The sequence below is a fragment of the Notechis scutatus genome, chromosome 13 (genome assembly GCF_049901735.1).
Source record: "Notechis scutatus isolate UNSWTSFEM ecotype Mainland chromosome 13, rNotScu1.2, whole genome shotgun sequence".
NCBI lineage: Eukaryota > Metazoa > Chordata > Lepidosauria > Squamata > Elapidae > Notechis > Notechis scutatus.
The window spans coordinates 12,275,351-12,301,385 of NC_142021.1; the positions used below are offsets into that span (position 1 = coordinate 12,275,351).

Below are 26,035 nucleotides of genomic sequence, written 5' to 3' on the forward strand. Positions count from 1 at the left end.
TGGAAGAGCCCTTCGAAGCCACCGGAAACCGCGGGAATTCCTCTGCCTGCGCGCCTCCCCCCCTCATGATTAGATCGTGGGCCTCATTGCAGGTGGTTTTATATTGGAGAAGATGGCGGCCAGTCCGTGTTCTGTTGTGACCCAGGACTGGTGGCCTGCAGGAGGGTTGGGGGGCCTGTCTGCCCAGCACTCCCGTTGTTCATCCATTTAGCCCCATCTTTATGGGATTGCAGGGCAACTTTACCCAAAATGTGGGGCACCTCCTGCCCTTTGGCGACCTCTCAGCTCAGGAGGGAAACAGGCTGGCCAGTGGTCATCTGAATGCTTCCTGTTGAGCCTCCAGTGATCTGGCCACCTGCAGACCTTTCTAGAGCTTATTGTGGAGGTGGGAGGGGACAACTTGCCATGGCCCATTCAACAAATACAAACGTCCGATTAATTCTGATCTAACTGTGGCCAATATAATAAAGTCAATCCTAGATATACAAGAGTTAAAGTGGTTTCAACGCAAACATGGTCACAGATTATAAAAAGATCAGAATGAAGCGATTAATGCAGCATTGAAGTGCCCCATAGCGATTTGGCCGTGGTGAGCTGCCCAGTATCGGTCCACCCATCATCGTTTCCACTCCTGTGCTGGCAGAGTTGGGCCCTGTCTGTCTGGTCAGACTTTGTGGGACGAGTTTTGGTTTCCACAGAACGGAGGAAGACCACAGGGGTGCTGCCCTGGGTGAGCCAGCCGCAGGTTCCTTACTTTCGTGGGTTGGCACATCCAGAGGGGGAGAAGACGCCTAGTGGGGTGTGGGGGTTATTAGTGCCTCCCTACAAGAAGTGGACTTGGCCTGATTAAAGGAGGCCCAGAGTCACAGATGCCCCTGTCGGAATCTGATTCGGAGCGGGAGGCCGAGCAGTTGACAGGGAACAATGGGAGTGTAGCTTCATTGGCTGTGGAAGAAACTGGGGAAGGGCAAAGTCCAGCTGAGCAGAGCAAGGGAGAGGGAATTCAGAGGAAGACCCAGGCCCACCCCCTCTTCATCCTAGGGGATTCAGGGAGGAACGGAGAAGGGAGCAACGTGAGTTGTGTGGCTTACGGGGGAGGAAAGGGCCCTGATTCCCTTCATTAGCTGCAGCTGGGAACAGTGTTTAAAAAGGGAAGCTGCGCACAGCAAAGTTGTTGAGAGCAAATCGTGAATTATCTGGCATCCTCAAGGCTTATCTGGGTTCCTGGCATCTTCCCAACTGCGTGTGTTTGGCTTTGCTTTCAAGGCTGCAATTCCTGCCATGTCAAGTTAATGACTGCAGCGTGGTTTGTTTGGATTTTTAGTTACAGTTTGTATGTACTTTGTTTTCAGACTGAATTTTCTCCATTTAAAGGCTGTTCCTGAGAGTTTTTTTTTTCCAGCTGAAGGTAACCTGGACATTAGGGGCAAAGTTGGAGATAATTAAAGGGACTCTTCTTGCTTATTTAACTGTGTTGCCTTTGTGCCACGCCCCTTTGGGTCATCACAGATGCCTCTCCTGAAGGAAACAAGTTTTGTCCTGGAAGATCTAAACCATCATTGGTTGTTGCCCTGGATCGCCTTCCTGTGGCCGGGTGCTCGAGTGTGTGGTGGCTGATCGGACCCAGACATTTTATCTGTCTCTTCCAATCTGGCTTCTGCCAGCTACTGGCACGGAAACTGCTTTATTTGTCTAGATGGAGGATGGCAGGAGAGAGGAAGGGAGGAGCCATCATTATGGATCGTCATACAATCAGCTAATGGTTTAGACCTAGAATTTATTTATATTGTTCAGACACTACAGAATGTTGCAGCAAGAATGCTGGGTGATGTGACTTCATTTCAAGTGGCAAAACATTTCATTGCCTGAATATGCTCAGGACACGGCAGTGAGGACCTGCGTGCAACTTCCAGCCTTCTGCCCAATTTCAGCCTTCCCAGCGTTCATCTCATGACAGCGTCATCCTGATGAAGAGGGTAAACATCTACTCTGTGTTATTCTGCAAGGACCCGAAGTAGAAAGCCTGCTGCATTCTTATTTGGTGGCTTAAAGAGAGCCCATTTTTCTGACTGCTTACTTATTGATTTAGTCTGGGGCCAGAGCCATAAAGGATTAGCTACCTTCCACTGCACCTCAAGATCCTGTCCAGTGGGAAAAAAATGTCTGGGCCATGGTCTGAACCCTTACCTTCTACGATTTACTTGTCCTGCACTTCACAAAGAAATGCAGAAATTGTAGTCACTAGCAGTCAGCATGGAGTTGTTAAAAACAGGTTATGTTTTTAAAACCAATCTTACTTCATTCTTCAACATAGTGACTGAATTAGTAGACCAGCGAAATACTGTGGACATAATATACTTAGACTTCAGCAAGACATTCAACAAAGTAGACCACAACCTACTTCTTGGTAAGCTAGAAAAAAATGGGGTAGATAGCATCACCACCAGATGGATTCGTAACTGGCTGACAAACTGTACTCAATGAATAGCCCTTAATGAGTCTAAGTCTACATGGAGGGAAGTAAGCAGTGGGGTGCCACAAGGTTCTGTCTTAGGCCCAGGACTCTTATAAATGACTTAAGACGAGGGAATAGAAGGGGAACTTACCAAATTTGCAGATGATACTAAGCTGGCAGGAATAGCTAACACCCAAGAACAGTAATAGTGAACCTTTTAGAGATCGAGTGCTCAAACTGCAACCCAAAACCTACTTATTTACCACAAAGTGCCAACATGCCAATTTAACCTGAATACTGAGGTTTTACTACCTAAAATAATGATAAATAAGTTCAGCTAATTGTTCTAAGAAAAACATGATAAATGCACTTTTATGCCTTCATTTTTCCCCCTGCTTTTGAAATATGACGTTTAGCAACAAAAAAGAAACTTTTGTCATCCCTTTTCCTCCCTCTTTCCCCCTCCCTCCCTCTCTTCCCCCTTTCCCTTCCCTCCCTTTCTTTCCCTCCCTTCCCCCCCTTTTCTCTCTTCCCGACTCTCTTTCCTTCCCTCTTTCCCTCCTCTCTTTCTCTCTCTTTCCCCTCCCTCTGTCTCTCTCGTCCAAAGACCAGCTGGCATCCCAACACCAGCAGCTCTGCAGGAAGCGCGCAAGTGAAAAAGTTCACTCAATGCCAACTTCGTGAGATCTTTTTCTTTTGGCGAGAAGTTGGAATTGACTGAGTGAACTTTTTTTAAGCTTTTGTTTCCCTGCAAATGATGGCAAGAAACACGACGGAGAAACACAATGGAGCTGAGCCGGGGCAACGGTGCGTGTACCCAGAGTGGGCTCTGCGTGCCACCTCTGGCATGCGTGCCATGGGCTCGCCACCACTGCCCTAGAAGATAGGCTGAAGGACAGACTAGAACACTGGGCTGTATCTAACAAAATGAAATTCAGTGTAGAGAAAAGTAAAGTCCTACACTTAGGCAAGAAAAACCAAAAGGACACATATAGACTGGGTGAAACCAGGCTTAATAGCAGTAAATGTGAGAGGGATCTTGGAGTCTTGGTGGACAACCAGCTAAATAGGAGCCAGCAGTGGGCAGTGGCAGTCAGAGAAGCTAATGCAATCCTAAGTTGTATTAACAGAGTGATACTATCAAGATCAAGGGAGGCACTAATACTTCACTTGATATTAAGGTACTAACTATAAAGCCTTAGTAAGACCACACCTAAAATCCTGCATCCAGTTATGGTCACCACACTATGGGAAAGATGTTGAGACTTTAGAAAGAATGCAGAGAAGAGGAAGTCAGCCTATTTTCCAAAGCACCTGAGGGCAGGACAAGAAGCAATGGATGGAAACTAATCAAGGAGAGAAGCAACCTAAAAATTAGGAGAAATTTTCTGACAAGAGTTGTGACCTCCGTGACTAGAGGTTTTTAAGAAGGGATTGGGTTGCATTAAAGGAAATGAAATTCCTGGAGGGAGAAAGTTCCTCAGGAGGAGCAGAAAAATAAATGCCAGAGAACCCAAAGATGTAGAAGCGTCTCACCTGGAAAAGTCAGACGACCAGGAGGCCTTCAACCTGATGCAGCTCAGCAACTGGCACCAGGCTCTAGCAAACAATCTATAGCCACCTCAGGAATCTTGTCTTCTTGAAAAAAGGTTGAACAGCAGAAGAGTCAACCCTCCTTGGGTTGAAGAAATCCAAGAATCTGAAGAGGAGCTACCCTGCAACGGATGACTCCACCAAGGCTGGTGTGAAGACCCGACACAACACAGGGAGATTGGGCTGTCTTCTAAGTGTCCATTGCATGATGTTTGAACTCACAATTACCTATCCCTTCCCAAGGCTTCTTGAAGGAGAATATAGAGAAAATGACATTGTAATTAGACCCTGAGCAGACCTCCAGAGTGAATGAAGCCTTGCGAAGGAAGGAGAAGGGACAGGGAGTGCAAGTAAGGGTTTTGTTAGTCTTTCCAGTGGAGCATTACAGCATAGAGAGAGAGAGATCAGAGTCCTGGAAGTGAACAATTGGCAGCATCGGCAACCAGACATCCCCAAGGCTTTAACCTAGCCAAGACGTAAAATACTGAAAGAATCTCAGCTTTTCTTAGTATCATCTTGAGGACTCTCCAGCCCAAGGGACCCATCAACTGACATTATAATCTATAATTTTATATATTTTGTATCCATGAAACTCTTACATACACTAATTTTAATTGGAAACAGAACAGTAACAAATGAAACGGACAACAAAGACCTTTGGGCATAATATACTGATACAATAATGGGGAAATATATGGCTGAAAGGACTGAAATTTATATCATTTAAAAGATAGCTTTTATAAACGGATGTAGCTGATGTGGGACTCCAGAATTATTATCCAGAATGTACAAAGGTACTTAAAATTTATGCTGGAAATGTGGAGAACATGAAAGGACATTATGTCTAGTTAGACTTGCTAAAAGCCAGAACATTTTGGGTTCAAATATGTAAGCAATACAAGAATTCAAAAAAATATTCACTTGAAAGCAGAAATCTTGTTGGGACTAACGGACCCAATAATTAGAAGAGTTATGTGAGACTGTTGTTATATATGGCCGCTGCTGCAAGATTATGTGCACAAAAACGGAAATACTCCGAGATGCCCACAGTGGAAGAATGGCTGGTGAAGACGACAGGATTAGCAGAGATGGCAAAATGACCTTGTTTGGTTAGAGGAAGGACAATAACTACATATATTAGTGGCTGAAAGCTCCTGGTGGACTTTTTGTTGAAAAAAAAAACTACCTCTCCCGCCAAGACCTCTGACAGGCTTTGTCCTCTTCCATCCCTACCTTAAGGGGAGGTGCCAACACGTCATTCTGGGAGAGCCCACCTCCTTTCCATGGCCTTGGGCTATGGAAGGCTACAGGGCCCTCCTCTGCGCATCCCCCGCCCCCTTTATGAAGGTCCCAGGTGGGACCGCCTGGAATTCTGGAGCTGGATGTTACTTTTATGGGATAACCCTGTGATCTGTTTATGCCTCTCGTCGTCAGAGGTGTTGATCTCTATGGGAGTCTCCGGCTTTGGATAAGATGAAGAAACTGAAGTTGAATCCAGGGAAGACCTGAGGGGCTTCCTGGCTGGTGATGATTTCTATCCAGTCGCAGACTTACCTGCTCCCCCTGAAAAAAGCAGACCCCCGGGGGGGGGGATATTTGGGCCTAGGCTTTCCCCAAGTGCTTAGGTGACCACAAGGTGGCTAAACTCCTGTTCCTTTTGGAAGACAGTCCTAAGGATGAACCACCTGAACTCCCACTGGGCAAAGCCTCTGAAGGAGAAGCACAGGGCCTCCCCTGTCTCCCCACTCAAGGCACCTCAAGGCAAAACTTCCCCAAATAGCAGTGAGGAAAATCAAAATACTGGCATCTAACTGAAACATAGAAACATTGAACAGACTAGCTTTTTTATCGCATATTCAAAATATTTAATAAGACAAACGTAACAAGAATATATTTTTACATAAGTTAATTGGTTTTTAGAAGATGGCTAAAGAATTCAAGAATATTTAAAGAATGTAACAAAGAACTTCTCTGTTAAGCGTTCTTCTATGGTAGAATAAGAAGCTTCTTTAGGTTTCTTTCACCCTTTTGAGTGTTTTCCTTGGTAAAATATTTTTTGGGGGTGAGATCTTAATATACAATCCCATCTTTAACAAAAGTTACAGGTCGTCACTGCCAGAAAGAGCAAGCCTTCCCTTCTCCAGGTCTTCCTCCTTTGCACATCTCCCTTCCACCGACGCCTCCTTCCTTCCCTTGAAGGGCAGAGAAAGAATTCCTGGAGCGACTCCTGTATAAAACTCAACTCACCTCGCTCTTCCTGGGCTACAATGAGTTGCCATCTGCTTACAAGAAAAATATACGCCGTCTTCTAGGATGCAAAACAAGGGGGGGGGAAACGGGACACAAGACACAAGGCCTCATCATTTTAGACTCCGAAAGGAAGAAGAGACGGAAGGCCACCTTCCTCCCAGCACCGTGTCCAGAGGCGGCAGTGCCCCGTTTGGCGCAAAGACTCCCTTTAAGACCAACAGAAGACTGCTGGGAGGCGTAGAGCCAGCTCCCCGTGTACTTCCTCTCATGCTCTCATCTCCACAGAAGGAATCCCAAGGCAAATTTGTCGGTATTTGCGGGCTCCTTTGAGGGAAACCAGAAAGCGAGCGTTGGGAGTGGGGAACCCACGAGGCGGCTGACAGATGTGAGCTTAAGAGTTTGTAAAATGTTTTTTTTTTTTTTTGCACTGTGAATGATGTACAAGAGGCACAAGGAAACTTCCTGGCTACATTCTTCAGAGTTCATTCTGACTAGCTTCAGGACAGAGTCTGGTTTCAATGCCCGCCCAGAGCGTTTTCGAGGCTAAATTGTGGAAATGGATTATATTCTTGACAGCTCAACACACCGAAAACATTCAAAGTCCTCTGCCAGGCACATCGAAGAATGCAGAATGACGTTGAGTGGGAAAAAGCAAAGTACATTTGCAAACAAAAGGTTGTAACAGACTTGTGTCCAAAAAGGCAAAATGGGTTTGGGGAGATGATCACTTGGCCCCTCCAGGGAAAGGGGGAGGGGGGGGGAACCCCTTCTTTCATTGCCCAGTAGTGAACCCTGGCACTGCTTCTTTGCCAAGGCCTCTCGGGGGAAGGGGGGGCACTAGACACTCCCTGGAGCTCCCTGGTCCTGGAGGGTGCTGTCTGTCCCCCCCCCCACACACACACAAGCATTGGGCCAGGCTGGTTTAAAGCCACAGGCGGAGCTCCAAAGTTGTTCTTCCATCTCCCGATGGGGATTAATTCCACCTATTAAACCAGTTTTAACCCAAAGAGCTCAGCCTGCAGAGAGGGACACCCATTATTCATTTAAAGGTGCTGCACAGGGGGAGTCCCAGAAGCCCCTTTTCCTCCAGCCCACATGCAGGAGCAGCAGCAGCTAAGTGGGGTTGGGAGGTGGACGAACTGGGAAGCCACTTGCAGACCCCACAGGGGTTAAGATCTTTATGGTAAAACGCTGAGCAGTTTTTGAAAAGCTTATCCTGTCCTGTGACCCAAACATTCTCTTCATCTGAAACAAACTTTATCCGAAGCACCGTTAAAAAGAAAAGCCAAGAAGGAAAAGTTAGTTCTTCCCAAGGAAAAGTCAACAGATCTCCATGTGGTCGTCTCCTGGAATCTGGGGGGTGATATGCCTGCTCCCCCAGACCCCCCTCCCCCCATTTAATTGAGGCAGGGCCTTTATTACAATCGAACCTTGAAAGGGGTCGCCTGAAGACACGGACTCCTTGGCTGCGCACAGTCCTGGTCAGGTGGCAGCACCTGCAGCCAGGTGAACGCGGCAAGGAAAAGGCACCTGTGCACTTCTTTTAGCTGAAGAGACGGAGATGATCTCCAACGGCTTTGACGAGGTTGCAACAAGCCGCTTCTCCCGCTCTGGGGAGTACTGGGGGCGTCACAAAAATAATATTTACCCAACATTGAGGAACACTTTCTAAAGAAAGTCTTTGTGATACAATCAGGTGACCTTTAGCCTTGTGCTTTTTGCAGCTTATATTCGGTTTAGTCTCTGGCAAGAAAAGGACGAAATCTTCGTTAACACTTAAGGCTGAGTTTGCCCAATCGTTCTGGTAACTAAACCTGGCTCGCTCAACTGACCGGAGGGGGTCCACCAAAAGAGGTCAGTTGGTTTTAGGGCACAGTCTTGAGTTTCTGCTTCTCTCCGCTTGCCCTGCTCTCAGGTTTCAAAGTATTTGTAAATTGCCGTGACGTAGAGCATAACATTCTGCCAGTCTGGACGCTCCGTTCGTACCATTTCATTAATATCCTACCAAGGAAACAAGAAGGGAAAAAAGAGAGAGACATAAAAAGACAACCAGTCATGTAGAATTAACTTCTTCCCCTCTGAATATCAGCTTGTCTATAAAAGTAATTACATTAATAAATAAAACTCTGCAGGCTTTCGGTACAGAGGCGGCTGCCTCTGGAAGCAGGTCAGGGCCTGGCTGCTCTCCTCACATTGAAGGCCCAGCTGGGCTGCCGATCTGCATGGACCAGCTTCAGCACCCATCTGCAAGGAGAGCAGTCCCTTGTGATGTCATCAGGTCTTCCTATTGGGCTGGGAGGGGGAGGCAGAGAGAGGGGGGAGGGAGGGAGAGAGGGGGAGGGAGAATGAAGAGAGGGGGGAAGGATAGGGCAGGAGAGAGAAGATAGAAGAAGGGAGATAGGGAGGGAAGGAGAGGGAGAGGGAGGGAGCGCTTTGCACCAAGATTTGTTGCTTATTCTCGGCTGTGCCTGTGAGTGACAGGCACAGAAATGGCAACTGATGACCAGCAGCTGGAGATGCCTGCCACCTCTGCCCTCTTCCTCTCCTCCCTTTCGCTGCCCTGCACAGGGTGCCCTTCATGCCCCAACCGTGCACTGTTTTCAGTGCCTAAGACTGCTGTCTTTGCAAGGACTTACCAACGTGGATTTGATGCCAACGCTCTCCGCGGCCTGGAAAGCCAGCGTGAAGTTTCTTCTCTGAAACAGAGTGAGATGGGAGGCATATAAATTTAATAAATAAGCATATTTGCAGAGCCTCCCTCAGACACAATCATTCCAAGCGGGACGCCTGCTAGGATGCAAGCCAAGGAGAAAGGACCGGTTCCTGTTGGGCCTTTGCTAAGAGCGGCAGGGTGTACAAAGGGAGCAGTGAAGGCCGTGCTCAGAAAAGGTGGCTTCTGGCACGGGCTGGTTCGGGCAGCTCCCGGGCAAGTAGCATACCTTGTCCTGACTGTTCAGCTCCTGGTAGGGAATGTGTGCTGGGAGGTAAGTATGGAGGACCGCACAGAACGCCAAGCCATCGTTCCAGCTGCTGCTGAAGTTGGTGATATCGATGTTCTGAAAGGGGGGAACCAAAAACAGGTAAGGGACAGCATGTCTTCCAGGAACGAGGGGCTTACTTCCTTAGACCCAAAACACAAGTCAAGATAAAACAGAACCGTAAGCAAGTAAAGACAATGGAGGCGGTGAGAGGGGGAGGACCCTGGGCTGCTAGCCTCCAAGAATCACAAGGGTCACTTAAGCAATCCAAGCCCATCTGCACCCTACTCAGAACAGGAAGCCAAACTGGAGCCTCCCTGATGGATGGATGTCTGTCTGTCTGCCTCAGAATTCCCCGCTGTGTCTCTGGATCAAGGGATGCCCTGCCTGACTGCTCTTCCCTCCAGGCCTTGAGCCCACTGCGGTGATGAGAAGGAATGCTGGAAGGAATAGCTGGCTGGCTCAGCTTCTGGCCATGCAAGCATCCTCCTGCCCTCCCCAGACCTCGTCTCAGGTTCTCCCTGCATCGGTTCACACCCTGCGGCCTCAGGGTTTCATCAAGCAAATTGTGAGTCTTTTATAGAAGTAGTGTTTAAATGTTGGGCTTATGGAAGAAGAGCCTCTTCCAGCCACTGACATGAACCGCTCAAGAGAAAAAGCTTTGCGCTGCTTGTTTTGCTCTGTCACAGAAAATGCCTCCACTTGGGTTCCTCTCTTGCACACAGCTCATCCCCGGGTCAGATTAAAGCCCCAGAAGAGCAGCGGATAGGAGATCCCTTCCATCCCTCTGGTCGCTGAAAGCTGACCTACAGCTTGTACCCGAGAAGTCTGAAACTGATGCAGCTTCAGGAATTTTAAACAAGCTTGAATGTGGCTTCTTCTTCTTCTTCTTTTTTTTAAAAGGATACAAGATTCTTACAAATGCAGGGGCTGGAAAGCAAGATGCGCGCAGTGTTCTCGCTCGATTTCGTTTGTCTCGTGGACGATGAGAAAATGCTTAGCACTGGCACTCACTTGGCTGGGATCTCTGCCATAGTCAGTCATCTCTGGCAGCCCTGCAGTTTGCTTGGGTTCTTGATACCCTTGGGACTTCCCCCGATTCAGGGGTTTATCTGAGATCATTTCAACTGTTTAAGGTCACCGGCAAATGCCCAACTAGGTTTAGCATTAACTCTAAGCAAAGGAAAGGTAGGTGAAGATTTCTCCAAAGGAGCTCGTAGCAACGTTACAGGTTTACGGAAGAACTGCTGACTGACAGCAACCTTGCCACCGTCCATGGCACTGTTTGCTCAATCTGCTAAACCACCAACAACTAAATGCCGAGGGCTTATCTCTCTCTGGGGGATGCTCAAACACAAAGGCATGAGGTATCTAACATTTTGCCGAGAGACCACTTAGTTTACACAAGTTGCTAAGTTTTTTTTTCTCAATTAAATACATTTGTCAGCACAGAAATGTTGGTATAGGTAACTATTGCCAACCAATACTCGTTAAGCAATTGTATTTCTCTATAGGCAGGATTAATTCCACTATTACAAATGGGCATCAGGTTGGTTTATGTATTTGTTAACTAGACAGTCCTTCTCTGACAACAATATTCTGTTTATTCCTTTCTATTGTAAATGGAAATGTGTATCAGAATATCAGAAAACTACAGTGATATTTGATAGCTGTAGAAACAAACCGGTGGATTAACTACCCTTTAATGGAAGCTGCAGCCTGTTTCAGGGCTGAGAAAATGTAGTCACAATGTAAATGGGAAAAAGGAATCCTCCAGAAATAACTGAACTATTTGCTGAATTTGGAAGTGTAAAAAAAAAAAGAACCAAAAAAAAAACCCCACCCATGAACAAACCTATCTTTTTATAGACATATATCTTGATTAAAAAGATGTATCTAAATATAAAATATACAAGGCAGGGAAACTCAATTCCCTTCCCATAAAATGATCCCAGGTGATGTCAGAATTCTTTGGAATTCTCTCCCCTGCCACCCTCTTTTCCTAGTCACGGAATTTTACTACTTCCTGATATTTCAACTTTACTTCACTATAATCCTCTTTAAGGTGCCTGTTTGGGATTCATAATACTGTAAACCCACTTGACTTCGTTAAGGAAAACAAAAGTATAAAAACCAAAGAATTACAACTTGTCATCAATTCCTTGGGTGCTTTCTTTATCTAACTGGTGTCAGATCCACCAGAAACACCCTTTTAGATACGTGGCACTGAGGTTATGAAATGAAGCAGACAATCCCACGATGAAGGCTTGCTTCTCTGAACAAACACAACAGTGTCCAAGGAATCCTGCAGGCTCCCTACTACTGCCAGACCTGATTCAGTGCAGAAAATCCACACCTGGAGCACTGGGTGGTCTATGCTATTAATCATGGGAGTAGCAGACAAATTGGAGCTCATATGTCTCAACCTTCTTTGGATACATTTACTTTTCTTGTTTACAGTCCTAGACCCATAAAACGGAGGCATATTTAAGACATGGGGAACCCCCCCCGCCCCAAATCTGAAACAATTAATGTTGAGAAGAGGATATCAACTGATGTCTATGAGCCCCAGATAGATCTTGTCGAAGGAAGACTAATCTCCTGATCAGAAAAGAAACTGCAATATCTAATTTGAGCTATGATGGCACAGTGGTCAGAGTGCAGTACTGCAGGCTCCTTCTGCTGACTGCCGGCTGCCAGACGTTTGGCAGTTCGAATCTCACCAGGCTCCAGGCTGACTCAGCCTTCCATCCTTCTGAGGTGGGTAAAATGAGGACCCAGATTGTTGGGGGCAAGAGGCTGACTGTGTAAACCGCTTAGAGAGGGCTGTAAAATCACTGTGAAGCGGTATGTAAGTCTATAATTGTTATTGCTAACCACCGAGTTAGGAACATTAGGGGCCAAGGGTAGCACAACGGGCACAGTAGTTACTTGGCCTCCGTATCTGAGCAGACACACATAGAACTCCACAAGAAGTCGGTGTATTTGCCTAGAATGAATGTCCAACTGGCAACCCGTGGGCTGGATGCGTCATGTGCAGGCCACACCCACCCCAGCTCCGCAAAGGGAAAAATCGTCATGGTACGTCATGTGACGGCAACATGACACAGCAAGTTTGACACCTGTGGCCCAGAGACTCCAGAATAAACCAATTTGAGCAAAGGAAAAATATGACTTTGTATGGACAGGCAACATAAAGGACAATGGAGAACCTACTAGAGGACAATAATACGGCTGGATGTTTTTGACTATAATTGACTATAAGGGAAACATTTGGTGTTAATACAAAACAAAATCTCTGCAAAGGTTTTTCTGTCTGATGCAGGACCCAGAGTTTGCATGTCTTTAGAAGCATTGCTTTGTAAAGCTGGATTGCCAGCCTGGTTTGTCTTACAGCTTGAAAGGAATTCTCATGAAAAACTGCCTTTTGAAAGTGTTGGTTAATATCTAAAACCCTTTTTCTTCCTTCTTATCCAGGACCACACCTTTCTCTTGAATGATAGAGGAGATTCATCACGAGAAACTATATTTTTCTGTTTAAATTCCATTAAAACTTTATCTGGGTTGAGGGATGATACTGTCTTGAATGAGAAGGAAGAAAATGCCAACCGACTGGAAGTCCGTCTGCCTACCCGGAGACGGGAAAAAAGGGAGCTCCTTCGGGAGGGCAAGATGAACCCAGGACTCAGCCTTAGAAATGTGCGTCAGCCAAACATGGACAGGGCTCCCATGTGAGGCGCAGCCAAGCTCTGATCGAGCCAGGCGCTGGTGCTGAGCAAGGGTCGCTGCTTTCAGAAACTTAGACCGAAGAGCTCTTTAAGGCAGGGGTCTCCAACCTTGGCAACTTTAAGACTTGTGGACTTCAACTCCCAGAGTTCCTCAGCCAGCTTTGCTGGCTGAGGAACTCTGGGAGTTGAAGTCCACAAGTCTTAAAGTTGCCAAGGTTGGAGGCCCCTGCTTTAAGGCACTTCACTTGGCTGTAGTTATTGCTTTAATTCCTGTATGCTACTGCAGTGACTTCCAATTTGCCCAGAAGTATTTGATGTAACAAAAGTCTCTCTGGGCAGGGGATCAACAGGTGTTGCAGCTAATTTCCTCCAGAGGCTTCGGCATCTCCGGGTTTTTGATAGCACTGATTAAAATGAGCAGCCTTAAGGGTTGGTTGGCAGGCTCTCTTTCTGAATCACCCAAAGGAGAACAAAGAATGAGAGGACTGCTGTGTGGTTCTTTTGAGCAGGCAAATAAACTTCCACCGTCTAAGAGACCAGCAGAGATTAGTCTCGGCTGCTCTTTGGCTTTTTCCTACTGAGAGGCTCCGTTCTGCGCTCTTTCTCTTCACATGCGCGTGAGGAAAAACCAGCCATTTCAACCTCTGGGAACAGGAGTGTCAGCTACTCTGTCAGGAAAGATATTTACCTTGTGCAAAGTAACCAGCGTAGCTATTAATAACTGTCCAGCTGGGACGCACAGGATCTGTTCCTGCAGGCACAGGACATACCGGCTCCCCCGCGGCGGAGGTGGCGGAGGGTGGCACAGCCTGGCTCCCCCCTTTCCCCCACCCGCCTGTGCTCCAAACAGCCACGCTTACCTCATAGCCCTCGGTCTTCTTCTGGCACCACTTCAGCAGGGCGTTTCTCTTGGAGCCCCCGTACTCCCTCGCCAGGGCAGACAGGGGGTCTTTCCTCTCCTCTCTAGAAAGGAAGGAAGAGTGTTTGCTCAATGGAAGCCCCCCACACATCCAGAGGGCTCACCCGCGTGCTGTGCCATGCCTGGGCAGAAGGCCCTGCGCCAAGAGCCCCTTCCGCCACCAGGAGCGCCCTCGCCTAAGAGGCTGCAGCCAGGCTGGGTGGGTTGCTCAGCACGCCGGGGGCAGAATTGGGGAAATGTGGGCAAAACGGGCCTTATATATGTATGTATGTATGTGTGTGTGGTGTGTGTGTGTGTGTGTGTGTGTGTATGTATGTATGTATGTATGTATGTATGTATGTATGTATATATACACACACACACACACACACTTCTTATGTTTTTGCGGATATTTAAATGTATGGTATTTAGGTTTCTTCGGGTATTTTCCCACGTCTTAATATTTGTGCTTTTATTATAGCGACATTTCAGCATGATCTCATCTGCCATCCTCAGGCTTTGTGTATTGGGTTCTTTTTAATCTTGTGTGTCAGGCTTGGCAGCCGTAAAAAAACATTCAAATAAAGCAGAAAGCCAGCACCAAATTCAAACAAAAAACGTCTCTCTCTCTCTATCATCTATCTATCTATCTATCTATCTATCTATCTATCTATCTATCTATCTATCTATCTATCTATCTATCTATCTATCTATCTATCTATCTATCTATCTATCTATCTATCATGGAATCAGTCAGAAGCATTTGATACATATACATGAGATGTAAGTGTTCCTAAACTTTAATCCAAATTTAGAGAATCAACTGATAACATCTCCCTGCAACTCCTGGCTGGCTCAGAATGTCACCTTGACCGGTTGGGGCGTTAACTACTGAGACACCCCCCCACCCGAGGCAACGCAAGTGGGTGGCCACCTTGGAGGAGAACAGCCTGACTTCTCCTGCAGTCATCTTAAAACCCAGAGAGGTCCTCTTGCACACGGAGGGGCCTCCCTGTTCTCTGGCCAAGAAGCAGAGGCCAGGCAGGAGCCAGGCACAGGCCGATGGGCTGCAATTCTTTTGGGAGGGGCAGCAGCCCTGGAGCATTAATGCCCCCTAAGAGCCTTTCCCAGATGCATGGAAGTCCCAGGAGGCCTTGCGTGTGCTGACAAGGTGGGGGAGGGGATGAAGTTTGAGGCAGAAACCCCACATTTCATAGGGAGGCCTTTTCCTTGAGAAAAAAGAAAGGGACGCATAACAGCTGCCTCCAGGTCCAGAAATGTACAGACATCTGGCAGTGCCATGGCCAAATCCAGGAGGACCTTTTCCTGTGCCAATTGCCTTGAAAGCAACAGGAGAAGCAGGTCGTTGTTTATTGCCCAAATCCATTCATTTCAAACTTGGAAAGGTAAACTCCTCCGATCAAGTCTTCATGATTCATGCTGTTTTCTTTTAAAGTTAATTTTAATTTATAGGCCACACAATGTGAACATTGGGGCTCAGGGTAGTTTACAATAAACCGGAAGACAAGAAAGCAAAATAAACAATGAAATGACAAAACCCACAACCGGCCATATTGTCCCTCAGCCTTGGCCGCTTGAAGATGTGTGGACTTCAGTTCCCAGAATTCCCCCCCTAGGAGTTGAAGTCCACACAACTTCAAGCAGCCAAGGCTGAGAAACCCTGCAACAGGCGATGGCGGCTCCCCTCCAGGTGGGGATCCAGGCTTGGTGACCTGGGTTGGGGGCCAACCATGTGACAGGAGGGGAGGGGGCTCTAACCAAAAGGCACACATCTCAGGTCCCATCAGAGGGTCCAGTTTCAAGGAAGAGGCCCAAAGTGTGCCCGCCCGTTGGCAGTGCGTGGCATGGGCCAATGCCACACCATGCAACGTGGCCGTTGTTTTGTTGCCTTCTTCCAGGGTACTTTTCCCAATTCTTAATCCAGCCTGACATTTCCCACCAAGGACCAACCATATTAGGATCTGCTTATGCTCCCTGGGATCGATCAAGGATGCTGCACCTCCTGCAGGTCCAGGTGGAGAAAGGCTAGTCTTCAGGGAACGGCTTTCTATCGCCCAATTTTGGAAGTGGCAGAGAACCGTAAGAAGCTTGTTTCAGCCTCTTTGCAAAACTGGATTATTATTATTTTTGTATTTCACTAGGGACGAGCAAAATTTTGTGTGTGGCCCTTTTCAGGAAGCCTGTTCCAGACACAAAACTGTGGGTTTGGTCTTGGGCACTGGCATGGACGTGGAACAGAAGCATTCAGGCTGAAGGGGACAATGAGGCAGGTGGCATGAAGTGGCTGTGGGGAGATAGGAAAAGGTGGCACAGGGGAGACTGAGGAGAAACAAGGAAAATGCCAACACCCTTGAATGGGGTCTATGACAATTGCCCACGGCCAACTTGCCATGAGATAATTCGGCACAGCCAACTCACTGCGGGACAAGAGTTATACTAATATCAAAGAAATGGTGGAAAAGAATCATGAAAGGAAGGATGCCAAAGGAGGGACAGAATGAAATGCGAATGACAAAATTAGTTTTCATAGTAGCTGGCACTGAGAACCTCACCTGACAAACCAGAAGTCTAAACAATGATTTCTGTAGATCCTCTTAAGTTTCAAAATGTGCTGGCTAATCTGACTTCCAGGGCCCACTAGTTTCTTGCCATTTTCAGAAAGGAAATGCATGGAAAATATAGTGCAAGTCTTCAAGTGGTGGTAAAATTAGTTCAACGTAAGGTTTCAACATAAAGAAAAGCATTATATTCAACCCACTCAAAAGGAAAAACCTGCAAACCTCACTCTCTTTGTTTTTTTTAACTTTCATCATTCTGCCATTCTCTCAGTAGCCAAACACCACCCCCTTCTCTTTCTCGATCACTTCTCCCCTGCTTTGAAGCAGATACGGTCTATTTAGCAGTCACCAGCAGGCTAAAATGTGATTTAAGAAATGGCACCTGTTATGTTTTGTGGGGTTTCCTCACTTCCACCTACCCAGCCCAGCTCAAACCCATTTTTCATTCTCATTCTGCACCCATTTTGAGTCAGTCTGTAATCCTAAAAATCTTCAATGTCTTTGCAAATGATTCCCTAAAATTACCCCTGCTTTGCCAACCCTGCTTCGTCGTCTATGGGTCTGGTGATTGATAAGAGTTTTAACTAGATACCTATGGATGTAAGGACATAAACTACACGTTTAAGAATATTTTTAAAGTCTAAACCGAATCTTTCTTTAAAAAGAAAACAGAAACCTAACCACCCGTAACACTGCAAAAGAACAGTACAGCTTGTTTCTAAATTCCAGAGAGGAACACATTTTATGTCAAGTTCTTTGTTTTGAAAATAATGTTTCAGGAAACAAATAAAATGAGCTGGGTGGACACAATGAGAAGTGGTTTACAACAAATATTAATCTTACCAATGAGTCTGTCTGTTAGGTCAACTGCATTCCAAGCCCAAACCAGTTTAACTGTTTTTTATGCTGGCATTATAGACCTTGACTAGCATATTGTTTAGCCATACTTTTTTTCATTTCTAAAGATAACCTTATTTTAATACTTATGTATCTAATACATTGTTTAACATCCATACTAATATATTAAATAAACATACAGAAATGGTTTAATCCTTTCATCAGGATGGCACTACGAATTTACACCTGCTTAGCTCAAAAGAAAATATCTGTTCTTTATAATGTAATTGTCAACCTGGGGTGCCTTATTGCAAGCTGGACAAAGCTGGCTTGAATCAAAGTAACATCAGTACGAGTTGAAGGTTATGATTTTATGGGGTTATATTTTGATATTGTTAGCTACTACAGTCTTGGGAAATGGGCAGCTTAAAAGCAAAACAAACAAATATTTAAGTATTTTAGCAGACAAACCACCATGTGGTAGCAGCTACTAAAAAACAGATGCTAGTTTTAGCTACATTAAAAGAAGCATTCTTGTATTCAAATCAAGCTACCTCATCCTATATTAGCATCGTATTCTAGAAAGCTCTTTTTTCACTAATCAAGATATTCAGAATAACCCACCCAACATATATAATTCAATTTGAAAAAGAAGAGGAATTTTGCTGGGAACCTGTGGAGAATGCCAAGCAGTGGTGGTTACTTGATCGGTTCTGCCCGGTTCTGGAGAGCCGGTAGGAGCAATGAACAGCGGAGACCGAACCGGTTCTCTCCACTAGCTCTGCTGTTGGGCCCACCCACCCACTCAGGCTCCCATACTCCCCTTTATCCTCCGAATTTGAAGCGCAGCTGCTTTGCGTGGCACAGAATAGCGCTGTGGGTCAGCTGCTGAAGAGACCGGGAGATCGTGCAGGCTTGCAGGAGGCGAGTTAGAAATGCCTCTGCGCCTGCGCAAATGGCGCGCGTGTGCACACGCGCAAAGCGCACCCACCAAGCCCCACCCACTGAACTGCCAAGGCACACAAATCTGATAAACCAGTTGGAAGGACAACCAGTAGGAGAAGCACCCGGGGTGGGGTGGGGGAAGGGATATGTCTAATCTGGAGAGCAGAAGATTGGATGGTAAATGGCCTCAGAAACAAGAAGTGCTGACCGAATTTTGGGTGCCCCAGAAAACCAAACTAGAACCAGAGAGGTGTAGGGGAAGGAGTGGCAAAGCCTGGGGGCAGAGGTAAAAGAGGTTATCAGCCTAGAATCTCTACGTAGCCACAAGTAGACCAGATTCCATGGATCCAAGCAGGTACTGACCCATGAATTGAGAAATATTCTTGTGTAGTGACATGCTCAGCAATAAATCAGTTTTATTGGACCTTCACTGATCTTTCCTGCCCGACATGGGAGGATAATGTAGAAACTCAACGGAGGATAGAGATGGCTGGCAGCTGTAAGCACAAGTGTGGAGACTCGCTTAAAAGCGAATGTCTTCCTCAAGGGCTCCTGCAGCTGCCGCCTTCTCTTTCAAGGGCACTTAATTGGAAGACTGCTCTAACTGCACCCAGCAAAGCACGGGAGGTTTGGAACACGCAAGGTGCAACATTCCTCCCAAAAAGTGTAACCAGAGAGTGATGTGGGAAAGATTTCTTTTTTCTCAGAGGATCAAAGGGGTTGAGCAGAAACTCGTGTTTTAAGTTCCCTTCCATGCTGTCTTCTCAGGCTGCTGTGTGTTATACAGTATCCAAATATGCTTCATCCACCCCTTAAAGGAGCTCACAGGGTGCACCTTAAATACGACTCAGCTCATCCACTCCTGATGCAGCAGTGGATTTCAAAGGGTGCAGGAACGAGAGAGAGAGAGGAGCATTTTTGCCACCATGCTGGAGATGAACAGCAACTAGCCAGAAGCAAGAGAGGGGAGTGCCTGGCATCCAAGCACACAAGCGAAGGCCAGCGAATGCTCCAACAATGCTCCAGACATGCTCCCAAGTGGCGAGGGAGGTGCCAGTCAGCCCTCGCTAGCATGCTCAGGGTTAGGACGCCCAGCTGGCAGGCCCAGTGATGAACCTCACTAGCTGTGCTGGTCAGGGCCCAAATGGAAAGGAGCAGTGAGCTGTACCTTATTCGACTCCGTGTTGTAGGAGTGACTGACGCTGTGGGTGAAGATGAGAGCGACAGTTGCGGCGAAGCGGTCCCGATTGCTACGAGGGAGGCTGGAGATGTTCCATCAGGAGCCGTCATCTCCCGCTTGATTTCTTCACTGCTTCGGCGAGACACTGGGATGGAAAATCGGAAAGCCCAGTGTTCAATTTCATAATGGACCCGACATTTGCAATCTAAGCATTTTAGTACTGTTAGCAACCCCACCCTGGTGCTAGTAGATACCGCGGCCACTGAGTTTGGTCAAAGGAGCAAGATCCAGGCTTGTTCCTGAACTTCAAAGAACACATTTTAAGGACTTAAGATGTTATTCAGAAAGAAACCATTTTTTATTTCATTGCACTTATTCTACTAATCTAGATCTTAAGTTGTAGAAGTTCTACTCCACACACATCTCAAAATGTGTTTGGCAAGGAACGGATCTCCTGTGTCAGCTTTAATCTATCTACATTTCTTCTGCCTGATTGCAAACGGAGGAATATCACATAGCAATAACAATTTCCCTTACATATCACCTGTTAACTGTGTTTACTGGGATTAGACTAAAGTTAAGGTTGAGAGTCACCCATTTCTATGTGTTATTTCACAAACCGCTGATGTTATAATGGAAGTGGCCCTTCATACCAACATATCCAGAAGTCTTATTTGTATACTCTTACACATGTACATTTTCTAAGGGCGTTCACAGCACAGTATCCGAAGAATTGCTTGCTTCCATAGTACCCATCATTACTCCATTATTACCAGAGAGAGATTTAGCGCTTTCCATAGCAGGAACTCTTGGCAGGGAAGCTGGTCTGCTGGTAGAGGAAGTTCTCAGCAAATGATCTGCATGGAAAGGGAAGGAGGAAACGTCACCTCAACCTCAGCACAAGCCTGAGTGATCCTGCCCACAGGGAGAGGAGGCAGCGTGGAGGACGACCCAATACAATAAAGACCAAGTATTTGTTACTGCTTCATATGTGGCGGGTCCCAAACATGAGACTTAAACAAAAGGTTCATCTAAACTTTAAAGGGCAGAGCAGAATTGTGCTGCCTTCAGCTATGAAGAAGTGGTCACTTGGGCTGCAAGACAGAATTTTCTGGTGCCGCAACTTGGCTAGCAAATTACTCTGCAAGCAAAAATTGGCTTTTCTCTTCTCTCAAATACATTCTTCCATGGGCTGAATATCCTTTTCTTCTACTGAGAACCTGATTATGTCTTAAATTGTTATCATGTGCACTATAGCTTCTTTTCTCTAGCTTATCACCCTGTTTTTACTATGCTGTATTTGTTTAATTTTAATTTTGGAATGCTTTTATTCCAAACCACACTGAAAATTATTTTTCAGTTAAAAGAATGGGATAAAAGTGGTTAGGTAAAATAAACCAAATGATGTTGCACAAAAACCCAGCTATGTAGTATTTTCTGATCTAGGGCAGAAGGAAATGGTGCTCATGAAAGGGTTGGGCAGGCAGGGCCCTTTCCCAGTTCTGTATACAGTACACTAATTTGAATTCCAATTTACTTTCCCGTGTATATTAAATAATGCCAATGGCATTCAAAAAACAACTAGAAAAGACCAGAACACTGTATTATTTTAAGCAGTGGAAGAATTTCTATTGTTGATGCTTTGCTGTTATTTGTCCAAGTTCAAAAGGAAGCCTATTCCTTGTTCGCATGAAAACTATTCTTGTGAAAGTCTATTTTAAAAAGCCCAGCCATAAATCAAAGAGCTACACCCAGATCTGAGAACCATTCATTCTTACCGGAAGGGGCCTTTGAAAGGAAAAGTTGATAAGTAAACCTACCAAGCACCAGAAAAATATTTGGAAATGGAGAAATAAACATTCTTGTTCACTATTGTCTCATTTTTTTTGTTCAAGAAATACTGTGCTAATAGCAGCAAAAGTGAATAAGGAACATAGGTTGTATCTGAGATCTGTGCAGGTGTGATATGGAGAACTCTCTATACAGAGGAAAATTTGGATTTGTTTTTTTTTTTTCTCATTAAACAAAGGAGTCTGGGCCCTTCTTTCAAAAGCAGCTTGTTCATATGTGGAGAGAGAAGATGGCTTGTAAAACACAAAACATGCTTCCCACAGCTTTTGGGATCTCATCCCATCCACTTAAAAGTAGAATATCTTCATCAATAGGGCTGGTCCTAAAATGAAAGCCTCAGCATAGGGCAGGAGAGATCTGTGCCAATGGGATTACTTTTCAGCAGAAGCGATTAGAAAGCCACACAAAGTTTTTCTAAGCACACATGCAACTTTAGTAACACTCCAGGAATTCCCATGTTTTTAAAACAATCCTGGCGGGGTTGGCCGAGAGAACCTTTTGCCCACTGGAGCAGTGAAGTGTCTCGCCTTTGGGCTCAGCCATCATCGGAAGACGCTTCCAAGGCAGGCCGCCCTCATGTTCTGGAACGGTCCAGCAGAGACAGGCAACAAACCACAATTCAGCCCAGCCAGGTCTTGGAAAGATATTGCAGGCTGCCACTAACTCCACCTTGGGGTGAAGATGTGGAACTGATCTGCCTTCTGCAAAGGTCCTCCCAGCTCAACCCCCTATGGAAGATCCCGGAGGATTCTAAAAATGTGTCTGGTGAGGTTCGTAGCAAAAGACGCTTCATACCTTGAACTGGAAGTTCCGCATAGCTGGACCTTTTGTCTGATAACGCAGCAAGCGGCTTAGGAGCAGATATGGGTCCACTGATGGAGTGTCTCTGAAGAGGGGGGAAATTATTTTTGAGAAAAGGAAGCAGCTTGCTAAATCTCAACTGTTGTCGTTCACCACTTGGATGTTATGCTCCTATCTGAATTTTAAACACATCTCCAAGAGAGGCGCCACTAACCCCGGAAGCTCACTGTGATTTAGCTGAGCAAGTCATGGCAGAAGATCAGGTTTAAAACTAGCCGAGCCATCAGCTTATGCTGGATTCTCAGTGGCAGATCCACCGTCACTAGGGAAAATAAACAACTAGTTCCAAAGACTGTAGTTGTCACACTTGGCTGGAGACCTTGTTTCAAGATTCCCTAGAGGGCAATTGAGTATTTTAATTACACTGTAATTAATCATCACATTCACAGGGGTGAAGACTGAATTGGTACCTTGAGGACCCTTTGTAGGAATCTGTTAGGCTAACCAGATGTAGGCTACCCTGGGAGTCACTGAAGCCTGGTTTAGCCATTATTTATTTAAATTTATTGTCTGACCAACCCCAGTAGACTCTGGGAGATGTACAAAACTAGACAAGATATAAAAGCAGCTAAACATATTAAATAAAGCCAACAGCCCAGACTAACCTAGTCTAATAAACAACAAAATCTAGAAAACCAAACAGGGTCCATTAAGCAAATGGCCCAAATAACAAGCATCAAGCCCAAGCTTGGGACCCAAAGGAAGGTTTCCAAAGGAGAGAAAGTCGTGGTTGTTAGGGATAACATTGTTTACCCTAACTGGTTTGGGTAAAAATAATAAATAAGTTATCATGGTTTGTTGGTTAAAGTGTGTGTAACTTTAACTACAAGAATGTAATTAAGGGTGTGGTTGTAAAAGCACCATAAAAGAAGCAAGTCAATTGCAGCTCTCTCTCTCTGGCTTAATGATCCCTAATTACTGGATGGATTGATGACTGCGTTTTTCCTTACTGGAACGGAGGAGAGAAAGGAGTGTTGATTTCTCAACGGAGAGAAGAGATAATCTGTCTGATTTATTGTAAGTGAACTGACATTGGCTATTCAACACGGACTTTGCAAATTGAGTATCCCCGACTGGACTGACTGAAATGATACATGACTAATGGACCGTTTATTTTGACTATGCTATAATTCCTAATGGAATAAACTATATTTTTGATAGCACAAGCGTATCTGCTTTTTACTGTGTGTTAACTAAAATACAAACTTATCTCACACATTTACCTGTCTGCCTATCTGACTACGCTACACATTCTGTTTAGTTTGTTTTCCTTAACACTCGTTGGGGAATTCAGGCTTAACAGTGGTCTCTGGGGGGATCCTGCTCCAGAGAGTGTGGCCCTGATGGGGAAGGCACCCTGCCCAGGTCCCGCAAGGCGCCAGCTTTTAATGGAGGGCACCCACTCAGCTCAGCAACTGGGGACAAGCCAATCTCTCAAGTATTTTGCAGATGGTCCTGGCTTAACTACAGTCCTGTTCAGCGACGGCTCAAAGTTACGATAGTGCTGGAAAAGTAACTTTATGACCAATCTTCACATTTACAACTGTTGCCATATCTCACGATCACGAGATCTGCACAGTTGGCTATGTAGAGGGAATGGAGGCAGCCGGCAGTAAAATCATGCTCATGGGATGTCTTGCTTAATGGTCATGTTGCTAAGCGATCAAGTTGCCATCCCAATTTTTGTTCTTAAAAGAAGGACTTCCTCTGTGGCTGGTATTCCTGATGAGGGGCGCTTGCGAAAACAGGAACAAGTAACAAGCCAGAGCCACACGAGAGTTCGCCCCCATTTCTATTTCTCACACAATCCACTGCTGAACGGGCTCCCCGGTTTCTGATCTCAGGCACTGCAGTTCTGATTGTTCCAGTTAATCATGGCTTGTAAGGAATTTTTAAACTAGCATTTCTAACTGTGGCTCAGTAAAGAAAGCTGCCCTTTTTGCAGCCTAAGAAATATGTGGATCGTTCCCTCTAAGAGGGACACGTGAGGCCACGTGGATGGTCGTGGCTCCTCCAGAGAAACAGCAGGAGGTCCACAACTGACGTGGTTTGGATATCATTTTGGGAAGCCAATGATAAATAATATGGAACCTCTTTCCTTGAAAAACCTTCCTGGTTTGTTTCCTTTGTGTAAGGCCAACCTGCGCCAGGCTTGATCAAACCCATAAATGCACTGACCTGCATTGGGGAGACGGCAGCTGCCGGAGGGGTTTTCAAAGGACTTGGGCTCAGTGGAGTTCGGGGGATTGTAGCTCCAGCAGGACTAGGAACTATGGAAGAAGAAAGTGGCTCCAGTTTTATATCTCATGGCATTAGTATCTTAGAAGAAACCCTCTCCACCTTTTTCTCATATCAAGTAAACGGAAACAAGCATGGTTGGCAAGGAAGTTCAGCGCTCCCTGGATATGTGTCTCCTGTTGTGGGCCTCCATGCAGCCTGGGCCCTTTCACGTCTTTCTTAGGGTAAGATCTAGACCAGGGGTGTCCAACCTTGGCAACTTTAAGACTTGTGGACTTCAACTCCCAGAATTCCTCAGCCAGCAAAGCTGGCTGAGGAATTCTGGGAGTTGAAGTCCACAAGTCTTAAAGTTGCCAAGGTTGGACACCCTGATCTAGACTGAAGGGGGCAAAGAAAATTTCCTGAATTTGCACTTCAAGGGGGATGTTCCAGAAGGCACAATCTACAGAGTCCCAGGTGCTGCCCGTAAGCTCCCCCAAAAAAAAAGCATGGACACCTCTTACAGCAGGGGAGTTTTTAAATTTCCTTCTGTCTGCCTAGGTCTAATACATATCAGCCAGCTCCTTCACACTGAGGACTTTAAGCAGTGAGTAGAATGTAGAACAATTTACTTTTAAGGGTGGATTGTTTTAAGTTTTAATGCTGCTTTTACTCCTAGGATACAAACTAATAGACAAACTAAGAATGTAATTGGTGCACACCATGGGAAAATTAAATGATACTAACACGAATGAAAGAGATCCCGATGGGTCTGTGATACTTAGATCTAAGGAGGCTAAACTGGTATTTTTCTAAAATGCTTTTGACAGTTGAACAAGGACCAGATGCTTTAGTAGTCTCAAAAAACATCCAGAGATGGCCTCATGTTTCAGCTGTTTTCTTTATTCTTAACCCTTTCTGCCATCTTCATTTGTTTTTGTGGTTGCTTCCTTGTTTTTAAATGTTTCCAGCAATGTGTATACTGCCTGGGAGTCACTGGGATTTGGGGAGCATATACATTTAATAAATTATTACTCTATACACAACAATGTGAAATCACAACTGCCACTTCTTTAGCTGGTGTTGGCATAATGGAACGAGCGTATTACATGCGCGGATCCAAGCCGTGTGGCCTTTTGCAATTGACCTATGGAAATACTGTCAATGCGCAGATTTTCTAAGCGCCATTCAGAGCTTTTTGGTATGGGAGCTTCTGTATTTATATCAGAAAATTAAAATATCTTTAAAGTGGAAACTATCAACATTTTATGAAGAATGGAATACTGTAGAGCTGGAATATCTGATAATACAACATCAATAGAACATCAAATCTTTAAAAGTATCAAGTTTGTTTCTTTGAGGCTGCAAATCAACTCATTGGGAAGCTTTTATTCCATGCTCACCCCAAAGGACGGAGTGTAGATTTTCTTTGTAGGCAACAGAAAAGTCTGATGATGCATTGTCCCATATGATTTGGCCCGAAGTGCGGCTGGTTCCTTTCTGGTTCCTTTCTGTAGCATATATAACTAGATAGGTGGATAAATGTTCTAATCACATTCCAAAAGTTTTTTGTGGAACTTTGGTTGTATTGGTTGTGGGAAATAGCTAAGTAAATTACACCGAGAGACTGGGAAGACGTTATTCCTCCATGCTTCACGGACTG

At 45.6% G+C, this 26,035-nt stretch overlaps 1 protein-coding gene across 4 annotated transcripts in view; it reads right to left on the bottom strand.

Moving 5' to 3' along the window:
- Positions 1–5,889: 5,889 nt before the first annotated feature.
- The window catches only part of SPECC1L (sperm antigen with calponin homology and coiled-coil domains 1 like), a 48,040-nt gene continuing 27,894 nt past the window's right edge, over positions 5,890–26,035 (bottom strand). The window contains exons 9-17 of one of the 4 annotated variants that reach the window (XM_087943023.1): positions 25,776–25,898; positions 24,334–24,425; positions 22,090–22,180; positions 20,217–20,300; positions 19,432–19,588; positions 13,865–13,967; positions 9,238–9,354; positions 8,935–8,994; positions 5,890–8,299 (exon numbers count right to left, since the gene is read on the bottom strand). In XM_087943023.1, the coding sequence (XP_087799149.1) occupies positions 8,210–8,299; positions 8,935–8,994; positions 9,238–9,354; positions 13,865–13,967; positions 19,432–19,588; positions 20,217–20,300; positions 22,090–22,180; positions 24,334–24,425; positions 25,776–25,898 (917 nt within the window). In that variant the 3' untranslated portion in view covers positions 5,890–8,209. The remainder of the gene's footprint in view (positions 8,300–8,934; positions 8,995–9,237; positions 9,355–13,864; positions 13,968–19,431; positions 19,589–20,216; positions 20,301–22,089; positions 22,181–24,333; positions 24,426–25,775; positions 25,899–26,035) is intronic. The other 3 variants (XM_087943025.1, XM_087943024.1, XM_087943026.1) reach the window with 3 other exon arrangements.